General features: G+C 52.9%; 1 protein-coding gene across 2 annotated transcripts in view; it reads left to right on the forward strand.

Moving 5' to 3' along the window:
• Positions 1–18,921, forward strand: part of SYNJ2 (synaptojanin 2) — a gene marked incomplete at both ends in the record, with an annotated part of 96,599 nt that overhangs the window by 50,984 nt on the left and 26,694 nt on the right. For both annotated transcript variants that reach the window (XM_079716906.1, XM_079716907.1), the window contains 7 exons: positions 2,719–2,802; positions 10,659–10,720; positions 13,450–13,546; positions 16,018–16,190; positions 17,584–17,665; positions 18,395–18,544; positions 18,625–18,790. In XM_079716906.1, the coding sequence (XP_079573032.1) occupies positions 2,719–2,802; positions 10,659–10,720; positions 13,450–13,546; positions 16,018–16,190; positions 17,584–17,665; positions 18,395–18,544; positions 18,625–18,790 (814 nt within the window). The remainder of the gene's footprint in view (positions 1–2,718; positions 2,803–10,658; positions 10,721–13,449; positions 13,547–16,017; positions 16,191–17,583; positions 17,666–18,394; positions 18,545–18,624; positions 18,791–18,921) is intronic.

Raw genomic sequence — 18,921 nt, forward strand, 5'->3', positions numbered from 1 at the left:
CTCCTGCCTTTTATGTTTTTCCCTAAGAGAACAATCTTTCTCCTCCAAGGCAGGCTGTGTATGTGTGCACGTTTGTGGATAGGGGAGTTTTGTGTGGGCATGCAGGCATATGTGTGTTGTGTATTTGCTTGTGTGCACACACATATATGTTGTGTGCGCGTTTGTGTTGCGTAGGTGCATGTGTGCGCAGGTGTGGACGGCATCTTGGCCTCCCTGGGCGGAGTCAGGAGTCTTTTCGGCTCTGTGGGGAGTCCCACCTGGTGAGCTGGCTCTGCCGCCATGACTCGCGGCACAGAAAGTCCCCTCATTTACCCAAAGAAAACAAAAGATAAAGATTTGGCTCCTGAAGATAAGGCCACTGATTCATCAGGGAGGTTAGGATGACCGTGAGTGTCCTCCCGAGAATGCAGACCTGGAAGGAATTGGTTTGCAAACACCTCATCCTGGACCAGAAGTTCAGCAAAAAGCCTTTTGGAGAAAAGTGTCTCTGTCCAGTGGCGCGTCTTCCTGCTTTGTCCCTTTCTCGTTACGGTTGTTGGGCTGCTGCTCCCCCACTCTGTGAAAGGGGGGCGCTCCGGTGCCAGGTCCGGCGGTGCCAGGCCTGGCCTCGAGCCACATGCCGCGGTGGCTCCCCCTTCCTGAAGCCCCTCCTGCTCTGCGTTTCCCTCCCACCTCTCTCTGTCCCCTCCTAGACTCCCTCTCCTGCCCGCGGCCTGAGCCCTGTTCCCATGTTCTGTGGGGCAGGAGGCCTCCGACCTGAACGGGAAGGAGTGACCGCCCTAGGCTCCAGGATGCTCCCTCCTTTGCTTCAGGGCACGTCACCCCTCTGGTCAGGTGACGCTAACGCCGTTGAGAGAGGGAAACCGAGGCAGGAGGTGGTTAAGGAACAGAGCCGGGGTCACCCCGCTGGGCAGAGGGGACTGGGACCCGGGTCGGTGGGGTCCCGGAGCTCACGCGCTGACCTGCGTTCACTCTCCATCCTGTCTCTCCTCCCCCAGGGCCCCCAGGTGCCCTCTGTTAAAACTACCTCCGTGAGGTCAGGCCAGGTGTTGAAGCTCCCACTAGTTTTAAAACCTGTGTTCTTTCGCCAGAAAGGAAAGCACCTTAAATCCATCACTACTGTGTGATGATCGGGGTTGTCCTACCACCTTGGGTAGGTGGGTGTCCCTGATGATAGGATGGGCACAGAACTAGAATATTTTCATGCGGGAGGAGGAATGGAGAAATTTGGAGGCATCTTTTCTTTCTGCCTCCGGGGTGGGGTCCGGAGTGCTGGGACTGCTTGTCGGTGTTTTTCTGAAGCTGGTTCTGTGTTAAGTTCCAGCTCAAGAGGGGCGTGGTCTAATGCTGGAAGAAGTGCTTTTAGCGCGTATTAAGTAAAGTGAAGGGTAATCGTTCCTTAGCTTCCGTCAGGTCCTGGGCACTGTTACGAGTTGCCTTTACATAGAGATATTGGCTGAAGTGGTGATTCTCAGCAATCTGGACACAGGCACAGAGGCTGTATACATTTCATCTCGCTATAGCCAGTGCTCCCTGCAGTAGCTTAAATAGCCGGCTACTCTCTTCTGCTTTTGTCAGTAGCATAATGGAGTGTAACCAATTTGCTGGTGATCAGTATCTGGAAACAGACGAGTTCTTCACCCAGTACATTTTTTTCCTTTGGAGATTAAAGGATAGGGTTTCAGCTCAACATTGTAACTCCCAGGCTCATGTAATTCCTGAAGTTCAGGGAACCTTCAGGTCGAATGTTCAGGTCCTCCACTGCAGAATTACTAATGCATGTGTGATCTGAGCGTGATCTAGCCGCATGGAAAGCTACCCTGTAAGGGATCAGGCCGGTAAGAAATGGAAAGGGCCAGTAGCATCGCCTGGGGCCAGCCCTGCCAGGCCAGGGTAGAGTTACTCAGATAAAGGGCAGCATCTGATAGCTGCCGCAGCCCTCACCCTCGTGACGCTCGGGACTGTACTTTTTGTCCCTTTAGACCTCCCTGGCACTAGAGCGTCAGTAGGGGCCTGCAGACGGATGAGGAGCTGGTGCAGCCTGAAAGAACTGTGTGTGGGGTAGGGAGGAGATACATTCTTTAACGTGTAAAGGATGGTCTGTGTCTGTGCAGGTGCTGTCACCCTGGAAGTTTGTGGTGGCTGTGTGTGTGTGTGGACTCACTGACACGTTCAAGAACACAGTGGTGTAGGGCCAGGACCAACTGTGAGTTCAGGTCAAGTCTTGACTTGCATTGTCAAGTGCAGGACCGACTAGTGCAGCTAACTAGGGCTTTGGGCTACAGCTGGTTCACTTCATTTCCTCCAGTCCCTTTCCAGTCGCTGTCTGCTACTTCGCCAGTTGACAGGGTGACAGTAGAGGGCTCCCAGGAAGGTCTTAGTTAAATCCCAGAGCCCATTTGCTTCTGTTCCTAAAATTGGTGGGGAGGGGACTGCTGGGCTCTTCGGGGAGGTCGGTCCGGTTGTGGGGTTTCCATCCACCCGCGCCCTCCTCCTCGGAGGCTGGGGGGCAGCGGAGCAAGCCTGTGAGCGCCGGCCGGCCTGCGGGGCGGGGAGCAGCTCGGCCAGGCTGGCAGAGGGGCAGAGGGCGCTCAAGCCCGCCGTCACCCTTCGCTCTGGCTGGTGTCGGGTCTCAGGCAGCCGGATCCCGTTACCTGGCCCCAGGACATTCGGTTTCATTGAAGAATACCTTTCCCTTTCTGTCTCCTTGTGGTGCAGACTATTTACATGGATGATGGAGTGTCGTCTTTTGTTCAGATCAGAGGCTCCGTTCCGCTGTTTTGGGAGCAGCCAGGGCTCCAGGTAGGTAATAAAAAAGCCTGTTCACGTGTGTCATTGTTCACCCACTCTTCTCTTCTAAACGGCTGTGAGTTGTTTCTTTTAGTCATATTTCTTTCATGGCACAGTTTCTGGTCTTTTTCCCCAGCCCAGTTGGATTTGAGCTGAGTTGTCACAGTGTGTGTGCACATGTGTGTGAGCGTGCACATGTGTGTGTGTGTGTGTGTGTGTGTTGTACCCAGAGACATACACGTTGTGTGATTTTCCGATCTCAAGCTCACTGATGACACTGGTGAGGTGGACGGTCTTTGCAAGTAAGTGGACCACATCGTGTGATTGCAGGTACCTTCACTTAGACCCAAGTTCAGTGTGTTGAGAGCGTGGCCTGAGATGTCTTTAGGGAGTTGCGACTCTCCCGGAAAGCTTTGAGAGGTTTTGGGGGCCCCAGCGGCCGTGCGGCAGGTCCGGCGTTTGGAGGTGCTTGTTGTGGGACCGCGTGCGAACTGCATGGGAGCTTTCGTGTGATTTCTAAAAATACTCCTTGCCGTCCCAACAGGGCCCTGGCCAGAGCCAGAGGCATTTGGCCTTCTGTCTCCTGGGACGAGTTCAGGGTGTGGGTCCAAGAGCACGTCTGTCGTTGGTGGAGGGGCACGGCCGAGGGGACCTGAGATTCCTCCACACCGATCCCGGTCTTCCCGCCTGGCTGGAGGGGACGTTGGTGCCCCCAGGAGACCCCTGTGCCCAGGCCTGAGTCGCCTTGGCTCTCCTTCCCGAGCGCTCTGTGTGATGGTGGCTGGGTCACCAGCCGGTGGCTAAAGAGGCCCAGGGCCACCTGCCAGGCTCTTGGAGTGTTTGACGCGCTGGGTCTCACACGCCCTTGACTTGACCCAGCCTCAGCCGTGGGCACTTTGTCCTCATGCTGTCATCGTGCAGTTGGAAGCCGTGGAAAGGAACCTTGTCAGCCCTTAGGTGAGACGGGTGGATGAGTGTCTCAGTTCTGTGGGCAAAAGCTCTATTAACATTCAGTGTTTCCAAGAGAAAGGAACAGCTAAGACGTGTGCAGCAGCTGATGGCATTAAGTGGTGGCAGAGAGGTGCACCCCTGAGGATGGGTGGAGAACTCCTCTGGAGGCCAGCCCAAGAGAGCTTTGTTTTTAAACAGCTCTATTGAGATATAATTTGCATACATAAACCTCACCCATATAAAGTGTACAATTCTATGGTTTTCAATGCATTCACAGAGTTGTGTAACCATCACCATAATCTAATTTTAGAACACTTTCATCACCACTAAGAAAACCATGGACCCATCAGTGGTCATTCCCCATTCCCTCCCAGCCCTCCCCGAGGCCTGGGCAACTGTTCTTCTACTTTCTGTCTCTATAATTTGCCTCTTCTGGGCATTCTAAAAGGGGTTTTGAAACTTGACTTTCTTCAGATTTGGAGTTTTCCTTTGATTTGTAAGAAACCCCCAAGCTACGAGATGGTCATGATAGAGTATTAGAATTTGGGAAGGACCCTTTGAAATTCATCTGTTTTATCCTCTCACCCAGTTTGGGATGGCTCCATTATTATTATTATTTATTATTATTATTAGCTAGTTTCTCCTTGCTTTGCACACAGTCTGTCTCTACAGGGTGTTCCAGGGGACGTGCCACACAAAGTCTGAATTCTCAGACCTTCAGGAACCTTTGTGGTTCCCCCTTTCTCCATTTTGTCGTCTCCAGGGCCTTCCTTTGGCCATTTCTGTCTTGTTTCTAGACTCTCCACACTCTGGTCTCCCTCTTCTAAAAACAAAACAAAACTTGTCAGTCCCCTCTTTAATTTTGGTCTCCAGCTTGACTCCTCTGGTGCTCCAGACACAGCCTGACCCTGCATTGGAACAACTGTCCCCCGGTCTGACTTGGGTCAGCATCCATGGACCTTGGGTGGCTTGCTTTTCTGTAGCTGTAGCATCTTTTAGACTCATAACACTTGTTAAGGCTCTTCCACAGCCTCCGTGGTTTCTTCAAAATAAGTTTCAAAAGGCTTTAGCGTTCATGAATCTTAAGGATTTGCTAACCTTTGGGTTTAATACCCGTGTTTATCCTCTAAATACTATCCATCATCAAAGAGAGATGAGGTCATCTTCCTAGGGCACAGGAGGGCAACTTTCAGTCACCCTACCCGAACTATCAATAGCAAGCCTGATGGTCAATCCTGGTTGTTTTTCTCTATTTTGAAAAATTCCCCCTCCTTCTTCACTTAGGTTAGATGAAAAGTGCAAAGATTTTGGGGTAAATAGCTTGCTTTTTAAGTTGCAGTGTTGCGCCTTCACCCTTTTGCAGCTACCCCAAGGGAATGGATGAGCCCCGCCGGGGTTGGGGCACGGGGGTGCGCAGAGAGGAGTGTGGGATGATGCTTTGTCTGCACGTGATCACGGGCATAGGGCCTTCATTACAAACTCCTGGATCCTGACTGCATTTCCAGCAGCCATGTGCCTTTAGCAGTTCATCTTTATCTTGTTAATAGGTTGTGCAGATTATAAATAGCCTTAGTTTACTCTTCTGTAAAATGGGATTGACAATACCGATCTCGTAGGGTTATGGAAAGGATTAAATATCATAGCATGTATTAGAATTTAGCTCAGTACCTAGAATCTAAAAAAGTACTAAAAATGGTGGCTGTTAATGGTATTAATAACGTAAGTTATAGCATCTAAGAGACAGAAAGCACAAGTTGCATTTGCATCAGGAGAAGCACGGCTCTTTGCGTCCTGCAAGCGGAGTAAGAGTTTCCCGTGAAGGCCCCACGAGGACACCATGCGGTGCAGTGACAGCGTCCTCACCTTTTTGAGTTCACGTGCGGCACGAACCCCAGTCTCCTAGGCTCTTCCACTTCCCAGCCCTCATACACACCCCGGGGGAAGCCATTTATTCATCCCACAGACACTGATCAAGCACCTGGTACAGGCAGGCACCTGACATCAGATGTCGCCCCCGACTTCGGGGTGGAGGTGACAGGACATGACAGTGTTGTACGAATAGAGCTGGGGGAGAGGAAGGCTGAGATCCCTGTGGCAGCTCTGGGGACGGACAGTCCGCTCAGGCTGCGGGGGTGGGTGTCTGAACTGACCTGAGAGGGATTGGGTGGAATCACCCAGGCCAGGAAGGCAGCCTGCAGAGGGAACCACAGATGCAGGTGTTGCAACCGCTGCATCAGAGCACATCTGGGGACCTGTGCTGGCTCCGCTGCCTGCAGCCCGGTCGTGGGAGACAGGGGTTGTGGTGAAAGGTGAGACTGGAGAGGCTGGCGAGGCCCAGGTGAACACGGGCTTTGTATGTTACGCTAAGGAGTTTGAATTTTACCCCAGTGGTGCCCAAACTGCTGCACATTAGAAGCACCTGGGCAGCTCATAAACTTCCTGGCACTCGGGCTGCATGCCATCCCAGTTACATCAGCACGTCTGCAGGTGGGAGCAGGCATCGGTACTGTTTTGAAGACCCTTAGATGACTCCTGTGTGCAGAGGCTTGGGAATCACTCAAGGTTATGCTGGTAAAACAGTTTTTTTAGGGCCAGGAGGGAGAAGTTTTGGTTTGTAGCATTTGCCCATTTCTGTGGTGTAAATACTCCTATCAGAGCTGATTTCAAGCCAACAGCTTGAACTCGGAGCCGGGAAGAGGTGTGCATACCGTGGCTTGTGAGCTGGAAGGAGCTGGCTCTGGACGCTGCACTAAAGGGTTCCAGGGGTGGGTGATGAGGCCTAAGTAAGCTTTGGAGTTTGGAGGAAGAAGATGAAAGGTAAGGACACCAGGTAGGATGGTGGCATGGATCCAGATCAGAGATGCTGGCGGCTTTAACTAGGGGAGGCCGTGGATCCAGATCAGAGATGCTGGCGGCTTTAACTAGGGGAGGCCGTGGAGGGGGAGGGAGAGGTTCGGAGATGCCGTCTGTGGTCCTGGGACCCTCTCAAGTGCTCAGGGAGGCTCTGTGTGGACTCAGCCAGGCATTATTCTTCCAGCCACTCCCTCAGGCTCAGCCTGGAGTCTTTAGGATTGAACCTCTGACTTAAAGGACCAGACAGGAGTGAGTGGCCGAGTGTCCACCTGGCCAGGGGAGGAGGGAGACTAAAAACAAGCGGCGCAGTCAGTTCCTGTGTGCGGGGGCCAGCAGTGGTTTCATTTCAGCCCCGCGTGAAGCTGCTCCCTGAGGCCCTGACTGTGGCCTCAGGACTAGGTGGCGCCAGAGAGGAGAGGTTCGGGTCAGTGTCGGGACGTGCGGCCTTCGGCGGCTGGACTAACGGGTTGTCGCGCTGGTGGACGGATGACCTCCCGGAGAGCGTCCAAGGCCCGCCTTTTACCCACGCCCCGTCCACTTAGGAGGTGGGGGCACATGGCTGTGGGCAGGGCGCCCTGTGTGCGGGTGTAGACACAGACCCCTGGGCTGCTCTCGTCCCGCTGCCTTGTCCCCTCACAGGCATTCAAACCCCCAGCAAAAAGGGAACGAGGACGATGAGTAGGTAGAAAGCAGCACCTCTCAGACTGTAGCGTGGGGGGCGCGTGTGTGCCTATGTGACCCACCTGGTGCAGGAGTCACCGGGGACGTGTTAAAACACAGATTCCTGGCCCCACCCCTGGAGACCTTCATTCGGGAGGTCTGAGGTGGGCCCTCAAATCTGCATTTCTAACGAGCTCTCAGAGCTCACTGATGCTGCCGGTCCGGGGACCACACTGTGAGAACCACTGGAGTCAGGGATCCTTTCTGCCCATTTACTGCTCTGGTCATTCACTGTGGGTGGTGCCCTTAGTGTCATCAGCAGTGACGTTGGATTGACTGCTGTGGGGATGGGAACATGCCTACAAGGGGCCTGCCTTGCCCTGTCCACCAGAGAGTCTGGGTGAGGGAGAAAGGGCAGAGGCACCCGAAGGGCCGTGCCCTGTCCCGGGGCTGGGCCGTGTCCTCTCCTGCTGTGGGCTGCTGCTTCCCGTCTGGCCCCCAGCTTCCCCGAGTCCTGCTGATGCAGTAGACGGCCTGCTGCACCTCACCCTGTTACGCTGCTGGTTCTCAGCCTGAAGTGGCACGGTTTCCATCAAATTAATTTGCACTTGTCGTGCAGACTCGTTAGAAACACTTAAGTGTGTTTCGGGGTCTTGGCACAGCGACCCAGTTGGTGGTAGTCAGCCAGGGACAGGAATTCAGGGTCTCCCATCCCTTTGCCATCTCCGTAGCACCCAGTGCCATGTGGACCCGAGGTGTCAGGCTCACTGACTCAGGCCTGCATGGGTTATGCAGTTTGTGACGGGACTTAGGTAATTTTTATCACCGGGGAAGTTTAGAGCCAGAGATCAAGCTTCTGAGCCCTGAACCATTTTCTTACTTGCTCCCATGGGAGTGAGTCTAAAAACAGCCGTAGCTTCTCCCTGAAGCCAGGGGGGATTTCTTGCGGTGACTGACAGGCAGACGTGGAGCAAGTGGCCCCCTGGGCTCAGGGACCCCCCTCAGAGGGTGGCTGGAAGAGCGTGGACTCACTTTCCACCGGCACCTTCCTTGTAAGTTCAGAAGAAAGACAGGAGCTGACTTGCCTTGGGTGCAGGACCTGGCCGTCTTCTGGGAACTCAGGGGCTGTGATGGTTTTGGGGGTTAAGTAACTGGCATTTCGTCAGCCAGGTGTCAATGGCCATTAGGAGAGGAGGGCAGAATACACACAAAATGAAGGTGTCTGGGTTGAGCCTTTCCTAGGAACACCCACAGTTAAGAGCAAGATGCCTCCTTTTCGATGCCTTTTGATGCCTTATTTTACTGGCTCATTTCCTTCGTGACCAACGTTTCTTAGGACCAAAAGGGACTACAGACTTTATTTGTAGAGTTATTTATATGGACAAACCTAATCCCAGTAATTTCTAAATCTGTTGCTGAGACACTAGTTTTCTAGGTGGGTACTTTCCTCACGTATGGAGAGGGACACATGTATTATCTGCGACGTTAAGGGTCATAAAATAGTGCTTCTCACATGTTCAGTCATATCTACATCTGATGATATGGATGAATCCAAGGACACCACTTCTACAGCCTTCAATACCAAGCAAAACTGAGCAGTACATTTGAAGAAACTTTTTATCTTGAAATAATTTCAGACCTACAGAAAAGTCGTAAGAACAGCGGAAAGGACTCTTACACATCATTACCCGGATTCACTAAATGTTAACATCTTGCCACACACACCTATGCTTTATTTATTTCTGAATCCCTTGAGAGTAGGTTGCATACATCTATTTAGTCTATTTACTTGTTAATGTTTCAGGATGTTTTCCCAAGGAGCATGTATATTCTCTTACGTCACCACAGGGTAGGTACACATTCAGGAAATTTAACGTGGACACAGGACTTTAATCAGATCTGCAGCCCATATTCCAGGTTTATCAATTTTCTCAGTAATTAGTGTCCACGTGGCTCCTTTTCCCCTTCAGTCCAGGATCCAGGCCAGCATCCCATCCTGCATTTAGTTCTCACATTTCCAGTCTCCTTTAATCCGGACCAGTTCCTCTGCCTTTCTGTCTTTCCTGAAGTTGATGTTTTTGGAGAATGTAGGTCTTCTCTTTCTGTAAATTGAATGTTCCTCATTTGGGAGCTTCCTGGTATTTCACTATGATCAGGCTCAGGGTACTGATCCCTGGCCAGAATGCCGATCGACCATGTCCTTCTCAGAGGTCCTTCCCATCTGGAAGTCCCCAGTGTCCCTCGGCCCCTCATTAGTGGTATTAGTTTTGATAACTTGGGCAAGGTGTCCTTCAGTTTCTCCGCTTATGCTTAATATGTTTTACTTTTCAACTAACAGGTGATTTATGGAGACACTTTGAGACCATGCAAGTATCCTACTCCTCATCAAATTTTCCCCCAAGATTTATGGCCAATGGATGATTTTTGCTGAATAATGTTTTACTATGATTGATATAAGATGATGATTTTCCACCACTCCCTCCATGTTTATCAGTTCGTATTTTCTGTAAGGAAGAACCCTCTCTTCTCCCTGTCCCACATGCGCTCCCCGGCTAGCCATCTACCCAGGCAGCCACCTACCCATGCACCTGCCCACCCATCCGTCTGTCCATCCACTCATCCACCCATCCATCCAGCTCTCATCTGTATAGATTCATGGATTCCTATTTTATTCATCAGGTTATAATCCACTGCTGTCCTTACATTATTTATTTTTTTAACATCTTTATTGGAGTATAATTGCTTTACAATGGTGTGTTAGTTTCTGCTTTATAACAAAGTGAATCAGTTATACATATGTCCCCATATCTCTTCCCTCTTGCGTCTCCCTCCCTCCCACCCTCCCTGTGTCTATACATTATTCGATGTTCAGATTGTCCCAGATCTGTCCAGAGAGAGTCCCCTCAGGCAATAACAGTAAGTAGTTTTAAGTCTGTTTTTTAAGCTTCCAGTGTTAAATAGGTAGTTCTAAACAATAAGGCAAAGTCGTTTGCAGGTAGTTATGACAGCTCAGATTTTAGGGGCAGTCAAGACCCCTGGAGTTGCAGAAGAGGCCGGAAGCGGTTTCTTTCTCCCGGTTGGCTTAGCCTCACCTCTGTACCACAGAAGGGTTTGTGGATCTGATGTGGGCCTCATGGTCTTACCCTGAAGTTTGTCTTCTGTTTGTAGAAGAACCCAGCCCACGTGGTCCATGCTGCCGTTAGGACGGGGCTGAAGCAGAGCCAGACTCAGGCTGCAGGACCTGCGTTCAGGGCCCGGCCGTCCTGAGCTGTAAATGGGCCATGGAGGGGCCGAGTGGCTGCTGCTTGTGGCCTGGCTGGCAGCAAGAAGGCAAGTGGGAAGGCCATCGCGTACTGGGTTCGCAGGGCGGGAGGAGTCACCGGTGTCCTTTCTCTTTGATTTAGGTGGGTTCCCATCATCTGAGACTCAACAGAGGCCTGGAAGCCAACGCCCCTGCTTTCGACAGGTAGGTCGTCCGGCCGCATCCTAAGTCTGTTGTCCTTCCTCCCATCAGACAGTAGTACAGGAGCCAGGGTGCCATGGGAAACGGGAGACCCCAAATCTGGAATCTGAATCTGCCTTTTACTTTGGTTCTTTATACAAAAAGGCAGCTTACAAAATGGAATTTTTACTTGCTCTCAGTTTTCCCTGAAGGTTCATTCATAAATGCTCAGGTAACACTTTGCAATTACTTTATCTTATCAGTTCCTTCTGCACTGAAGCTTTATCTATTTGTCCTGGTTAATAAGGGATCATCTAAACTATAGGATATTTCTAAGCTGGTTTGTTTGTGTTTTTAAGGTAACATATTCCCAGGCTTTAAAAAGTCACAGTGTGGAAAGGTATAAAGGAAGAATTAGAAGTACCCTAACTCCCAATTCCCACTGTTAGTTTTCTACATATCGTTCTAGAAAAAATTCTGACTTATACATAGTTCTTTTTTTTTTTTTTTTTGCTTCATTGGGTCTTCGTTGCTGCGCGTGGGCTTTCTCTAGTTGCGGCGAGCGGGGGCTACTCTTCGTTGCAGTGCGCAGGCTTCTCATTGCGGTGGCTTCTCTTGTTGCGGAACACAGGCTCAAGGCGCACGGGCTTCAGTAGTTGTGGCGTGTGGGCTCAGTAGTTGTGGCTCGCAGGCTCAGGAGTCATGATGCACGGGCTTAGTCACTCCGCGGTATGTGGGATCTTCCCGGACCCAGGGATCGAACCCGTGTCCCCTGCATTGGTGGGCGGATTCTTAACCAATGCGCCACCAGGAAAGTCCCCATAGTTCATTTTTTAAAACACAAATTGGATCATTACACACTTACCGTTTTACAACTCGCTTAAGAAAAGCCATCGCTAACCTGAACTCTTGGTAATTTGTACTTGAAATAGTTAATAGCTTTTTAAAATATTTGTTTTTTTACTCTAAATGTTAATTTTAAAATAATCTTAATGGGTATAAAATACTTCTCAAAGTAATTTTTTTTAATTTACTTTATTATTTGTTTACTTTTGGCTGCATTGGGTCTTCATTGCTGCACGCGGCTTTCTCTTGTTGAGGCGAGCAGGGGCTACTCTTCGTTGCGGTGCGCGGGCTTCCCATTGCGGTGGCTTCTCTTGCTGCGGAGCACGGGCTCTAGGTGCGCGGGCTTCAGTAGTTGTGGCTTGTGGGCTCTAGAGCGCAGGCTCAGTAGTTGTGGCGCATGGGCTTAGTTGCTCCGCGGCATGTGGGATCTTCCCGGACCAGGGCTCGAACCCGTGTCCCCTGCATTGGCAGGTGGATTCTTAACCACTGTGCCACCAGGGAAGTCCTCAAAGTAATTTTTTTAAATGTTTGAATCATTCTAGCCGAAGCTTCATTTGTACTTTAAATTTGCTTGCAGCCTTCTTATTTACCTTAAGGTTGGTGACACCAGCCCACCTGTGCCCCCCTAATTAGCATGTTACACACAGGGCACACTCAGCGCTGAGCAGCTCAGACTCCCCACCTGAGCAGGGCCTGCTCTGTCTGCACCTGTCAGACCTCAGGCCAGGGTGTACCTTCTCCGGGGAGGAGGAACCAAAAGAGCCGGAGGGGCCAGGCCACTGCATGTTGTTTCTTCGGCACCTTCCCCCGGGGCTTCCACATAGCATGGCTCCAGGGGCCGTGCACAGCCTACAGCTGTGAGGAGGCCCTGATCTCCCAGATTTGATCCAGCCCTGCATCCTCCCCCTGGGAGGGACTGCAGACAGGACAGGGCTGCCAGGAGCATGGCCCTGGAGAATTCTTCGTGGGGGCGGAGCCCTCGGGCGGCTCGTCTTCCGCTGTCTGCAGAGGGACATAAACTTCCCACTTCAGGATCCATATTCCTCTATGCGGTGCTGTCCCTCCGAGTTAGTAAGAGAGTCCCTTTTTCTCTTATTGGGCTAAAAATGGTTCTTTTGTGATAATTAACTTTAAAAAAATTCCATTTATGAGACAAACGTGTTATTGTAGAAATTTGGAAAATACAAAAAATGTTTAAAGAAGGAAAGAACTTAAAATCACATAAAATTCTACCACTTTTAACACTGTGGTGTGTTTTTTTTTCTCGTTTTAGATGTTAAGATTGCAGTATTAAATTAATTTTACATTTGCTTTTTGCATTGTGTATTTTCCCTTTTTAAAAAAACTACCTTTAAATATTTCTAACAGTGTTAAACTTATAAAGTTACTTTTCAAAAGCTGCTGGTAAAAGACAAATATTAGAGTCTCTCCCTGCTATTTCCATATCTGTATTTAAAAATAGTCTCTGGTATACAAAGAATTTTCCTAAAGACTGAAATTTCATTATACCTTCTGGTTGAGGTTAAACATCATGAAATGCAGCACTTAGATGAAAACATTGGGCCCTGAGGTTGATGCCTCTCCTGCCAGTTTTTCTAGTTCTGAGAAGGTGCCAAGTGAAGTGGATTAACTTCAGAGATACGCACGTCACAGTTATAAGGCTCTGTTAATGAAAGGCCAGATTAGCTGTTCTGGATTTAATGGAGGACTTTACAGAAAGTCCAGCATATCCTCCACCTGATAGCACGTGTGTTTAGAAGTCTGACGTGCTGTGTACTCTTGGCCAGTGCCTTTCGTGGGGAACAGCTCATCCAGGACCTCCAGTGCCTGGCAGGTCCCCTCGAGGGCGGGGCCGTCAGTGTGTGTCGCGGGGACATGGCATCATGCGCGGCCCTGCTCTGTTGCAGGCACATGGTGCTTCTCAAGGAGCAGTATGGGAAGCAAGTGGTCGTGAACCTGCTGGGGAGCAGAGGCGGAGAGGAGGTGCTCAACAGAGCCTTCAAGGTAACTGGCTTCCCCGCCTGGGGGGGCAGGGAATGAGGGAGCCGAGGGGCCCCTGCTCAGGGCGGGCTTCCAGGGGGACTGGGGACAACAGCCCTGCTTTCCCCATGCTGGGGGAGACTTTTTCCATCAGAGCTTCAGCATTAGGTGATTTGGGCTACTGACAAATGCAGTTTAATTTTGTAAAGCAATGGTTGGGAGAATTTGCTCAAAATGAAAACAAAGCATCTCCCATCTCCAGTTGCATTTCCTCCACTGCTCCCCACTGGGGCATCGACCACCCGGGATGGCCAGGCCTTTCCCTGGCTCTCTTGGACGGACACACACACACGCGTGAATGCACACACACATGCACATGCACACGTATGTTTGGGCTTCACCCCACGCATCCCTGACCTGCTCAGGGAGCCGGAGTTCCCTCTTCCCTTGTTGGTCCGGCCCAGCTGCTGGCCAGCACCTTCTGGCACGTTCACACAGACACCCGCAGGGCACTTGTGCCTAAGTGGCTCTTCAGAGCCCCTGCTCGGTTTAAAGCAAGCAACCCTAGATAATGTCCTCCTGTGAACTTGGAGCCTTCAAGTCATCCATCCTTGTCCGGGCTGCCCCTGAAAGCTGCTTCCTGGGTCCAGCTTTCTGTGGGCTCCCCGCGGCTTCCGGCACACGTTCAAGGGAGATGCATGGAGAAACCCTGGACAAGGAGGGAGCAGTGAGCAAAAGACTCTGCCCACCTCGCCTGCATCTCTCCGTTCCCAGTGCTCCCACGTGTATTCAGTCTACTGTAGACTGAGCGGTGGGCTGTGGGCTTCCACAGTCCTTACCCAGCAGCCCATGTTCCCTGCTGAATGGGAAAAAAAACCCTGTGGTTGTTCAGAGCTCAAGAAAGCCCCTTATGGAGAGAGTTTGAAGTCGCGCCTCACTTCACGGGAAGAGTGTTCCCTGTGGTCCTGGCCCCTGGCCAGTAGAAGCTGAATCCAGCTGGGTGCTCATTTCTCCCTGTTTAGGAAAGCCATGTGCTTGGAGCTGAGACTTTCTGGTGGCCAGTTTCACTTGGCCAGACCTGCTTTTCCTGTTTGGTTTGTTGCTATTGGCAACAAGCTGGAGAAGTATCTCCACTGCCACCCATCTGGGCAGCCGTGTTGGCAGCTTATTTTAAGAAAGAAGAAGGAAAAAAAAAAAAACCCTCAAGAATTTTTCCCCTTTATGCCTTGATTCTGGGGAGAAGGTGTCCTCAGCCTGCCCCCATCAGCTGGTGGGCCCCTGTGCTGGAAAGGCAGGAGATGACTGCAGGCCTCTGGCCCAGCAGGGGAGACCAGACTCCTGGGCAGGTAGGAGGTAAGAGGTGGACCTTACCTGGAGAGACCTGGGTCATGGTCCCAACTGGGGTATCACATAGAAGGAGCTCCCTCAGCCTGTCAGCTCTGCCACGCTGAGGTCCACGCACAGGCAGCCGGCGTGTGACCCGTGGTTATCAGGCCACAGGGGACCAGGCACTTGCTCCAGATCATGAAGCCACCAAGTGTGAATGCTTCAGCTTGGCTGACTACTTCCCAACAAGACCTTCTTGATGACGGCAGCTGTGCGTTGATTTGCATTCCAGCGCAGGAGGGATGGGCGCTCAGAGTCCTCGGGACCAGATGGCCCGAAGCCCTTCTAGTCCTTCAGAGTCACTAGACTCTGGCTGGGCCAATGCTGGACAAGTCTGACCTGAAGCCGCACAGGAGGGTGTGGTTGGCGGTCTGAGGTTGGGTGCCCTGGGAAGGCAGTGGTTCATCTTTTGCCCCGGGGCTGCCTGGTGAGAGTGCTGAGGAGTTGCTGGCTGAGGCTTCTTGTGTGGAAGGCAGACTTCTGCCAGGGCACCACGCCTGCCCGGCACCCCGGCCGTGCTTCCTCACGTCTGGCTCCGCCTTCAGCTCACATGCTGGACCCGCGCCCGAGTGGGCCCTGAGCCCCTGTCTCCCCCTCCCTGGAGTTTCACTGGGCTGCGCCTCCCCTCACTGGGCGGCCTGGAGGACTTGCCGAGGTACTTGGCCGCTTCTGAGCACACCCTCCCGGAGTCTTGGCTCATCAGGATGGGACTGGTTACCAGGGCAACAGGAGCTGGATTATGAGCTCCGCAGCCTGCTGCGCTGCCCTGTACCTGGTGTGCCTGTGGCACGCGGGTGCCTGCAGAACAGAGCGGTCCTTCCCCGTGGACATCCTCCAGAGAGCCCTCTGGGCGGTGATGTTGGTGCAGGGCCCTGGGCTGCCCCGGGGAGCCACGCCCATTCTGGCTGTCTTTTGTCCAAGGTGGACCTTCTGCAGGCGAGATGCTCTTTGTGGTTTTGTCCCCAGGGTCTTTGTTCTGTGCTGCCCGATCTGGGTCGGGGCTGGCAGAGAACCGGGTCCACCGTAAGCCTTCAAGCCAAGCCCTGCCCCGTGTCGAGTGACGCAGCTGGCCGCTCAGGTGCCCTGCCACCCTCTCCCTCCCCTTTCAGAAGCTGCTCTGGGCTTCTTGCCACGCCGGCGACACGCCTATGATCAACTTTGACTTCCATCAGTTTGCCAAAGGCGGGAAGCTAGAGAAATTGGAGAACCTGCTGAGGCCACAGTTGAAGCTGCACTGGGATGACTTTGATGTGTTCGCCAGGGGCAAGAATGTAAGTCCACGGTGAGTCTCGCCTGTGTCTCGTCCTCCTGCCGGCTGAGCTGCCGAGTGGCAGGGGCTCTGCCGGGAACGTTCCCTCCCTCGCTGCTCCTACGCTTGCAGTTTCTGGGGCCGCAGGCTCGCTGATATCGGGCACCTTGGGTTCTGGCCTTCTCCTTTCCCTTCCCACAATCGGAGATGCTTGTGAATTTTGTGAGCAGATGATAAATCATGGTTTTCTGGCAAATGTACTGATGGCGGGGACCGGGTCAAACGGTGGAGCCACGGTGACCGTATAACTTATCATCCGAGCTGTGATGAAAATTAGCAAGAGTGAAGGGGGGTGCAGCTGGCATACACCCGATTGCCTAAGGGAGCTGGGACGCGGATTCCCTGCCCAGAGCGGAGGAGAAGGAAGTCCAGTTTCCGCAAGTCAGTACAGTCGATGCTCCTTATTCACAGACTCCATATTTGCAGATTTGCCCACTTGCTAAAGTTTATTTGTGACCCCAAATCAAACTCTTGGGGCATTCACGGTCATTCACCAGACCTGCTCAGAACAGTGAGAAATCTGAGGCACCTGCCGTGCGTGTTCCCGGCGGAGGTGGAGCCAGGCCCCGCTTGGCTTTCTTGTTTCAACTCACCCTGCAAACAGGTGTTCCCGTGCCGTCTGCTTGGTGCCACGTTTTCGCTCTTTTGTGCATCTTGTCGGAGGTTTCACTGTTTAAAATGTTCCCCAGGTGTGGCGCTAAGTGCTGTCCAGGGTCCTAAGCCCAAAAAGGGTGTGATGTGCCTCACGGAGAGAGTGCGTGTGTTCGAGAAGTTTCGTTCAGGCACAAGTTACAGCGCTGATGGCCAAGACTTGATTGTGGATGAATCAACAATATATATTAAATTGGGTCTCTTTAAACAGAGACACACATAACACAAGGTTATATATTGATTAGTTGATGAAAATCCATGAACAGAGGCTCACGGGAACATAGGCCCCCAGGAGCAGTGACTCAGCGTTTGCTGCTTTGCTAACAGTTCGATTCGCTAACAGTTCACGAAACTTTCTAGAATGTAACCATGGTGATAACGGGATTTGACTGTCTTTGTGACGGCCCTGGTGTGCAGGCCGCCGAGAGCGCGCTCTGGGCTCGGCCACCCCTGCAGCAGTGCTGGGACGCACCGCGCCGTGTACCGTTGCGGAGCCTCCGCTGGGGTTTCCGTGGGAAAGACAAACAGCTTAGGATCCACCGGGCTGAGTAACTCTGGTGGCTTTGGGCCGCCCGGGTGGGCTCTACCAGGGAGGAGGTGGGGGGTTCTTTCTCGGGACGAGGTTCCTTGGGGGCCTGCAGTCAGATGGGCCATTGTGCCACGGCCAGTGCTCCTTCCAGCACAACTTGTAACTTGTGTGTGTTGTTTCCTGAAGTTTTCAGAAAGGCACTTTGCGGATGAACTGTCTCGACTGCCTGGACCGAACCAACACGGTGCAGAGCTTCATCGCCCTCGAGGTGTGTCTCTCGGGCCATCTGTGTCCTGTCCTGTGCCTTCAGGGGGACGGGCTGGGCTCAGCACCCTGTCGGCAAGATGAGGGCTGCCTCACTGGGCTGACGTTCCCACTGAGGGGAGGGGACAGTGGTGTGTCCGGCATCTAGAGAGAGGTCTCCCTGGGTAGCTGGCTTGCCGATGCCGTGAGATGCCTTTGGCCTATCACAGGCACGCTTTCACACACTCTTTGGAATGCACCCCAGACATGGTGGCCCAAAGGTGCTACTATGGCCCAAAGGAGAAACGGTAGCCGTGGGCAGTGATTATTGTGAATGTTCCCTTAGAGGAAGGCAGGGTGAGACCGCCTGAGATGAGGCTGGGTTTGAAGCCTGGGAGGGAGTTTGAAGCCTGTGGTCTGCTGCCTGGGTGGCCTCTCCTGGCTGACTGCCGGGAGGAGGAGTGGGGTCCGCGCCGCCTGCCGTCCATCCCTTGCGGTCCTGTTCGCGGGTGGTATGGGGGAGGGAGGGGGAGGGTATCAGAGGAGGGCTGGGTGAAGTATAGACAAAGTTGGGTGAGCTGTAGAAGCCCCATTCTCTGCTGCAAGGGTGCCTCGTCGTCTGGGGGGCACAGAGTCACCCACGGCAACCCTCTGAGTAGGAACTCGCAGGGATGGCGCCTGGTGGTGTCCCCTGGGCGTCTGTGGGGCAGCTTCCGGGTGAGAAGTTGGTGACCACCGTTCCCTCGTCTCCCAGGTCCTCCACCTGCAGCTTGAGAGCCTAGGGCTGAATTCAAAGCCCATTGCCGACCGCTTCGTGGAGTCCTTCAAAGCCATGTGGTCTCTGAACGGGCACAGCCTGAGCAAGATGTTCACGGGCAGCCGGGCCCTGGAAGGGAAGGCCAAGGTAGGGGCAGGCCGCGGGGACGGGGGGCGGGGGGTGCCCGTACGGGCCCCTCTCACGGCCTGTCGTCCGGCCCGTGGCAGGTGGGGAAGCTGAAGGACGGGGCCCGGTCTGTGTCTCGCACAATCCAGTCCAACTTCTTCGACGGGGTGAAGCAGGAGGCCATCAAGCTGCTGCTGGTCGGGGACGTCTACGCTGAAGAGTCTGCGGACAAAGGAAGGATGCTGCTGGACAACCAGGCCCTGCTGGGTGAGGGGTTCCCGCTCTGCCTGGGGAGGCGTCCGGCTGCCCTGCCGTCCAGAGGGCGGTGGTTGGGGGGTGCTAGCCAGCCTTCCCACCCCTCACGTCATCCCAGGTGGTGGGTGGCAGGCGCCCCCTGC

Source organism: Hyperoodon ampullatus (genome assembly GCF_949752795.1).
Source record: "Hyperoodon ampullatus genome assembly, chromosome: 12".
NCBI classification, from domain to species: Eukaryota; Metazoa; Chordata; class Mammalia; order Artiodactyla; family Ziphiidae; genus Hyperoodon; species Hyperoodon ampullatus.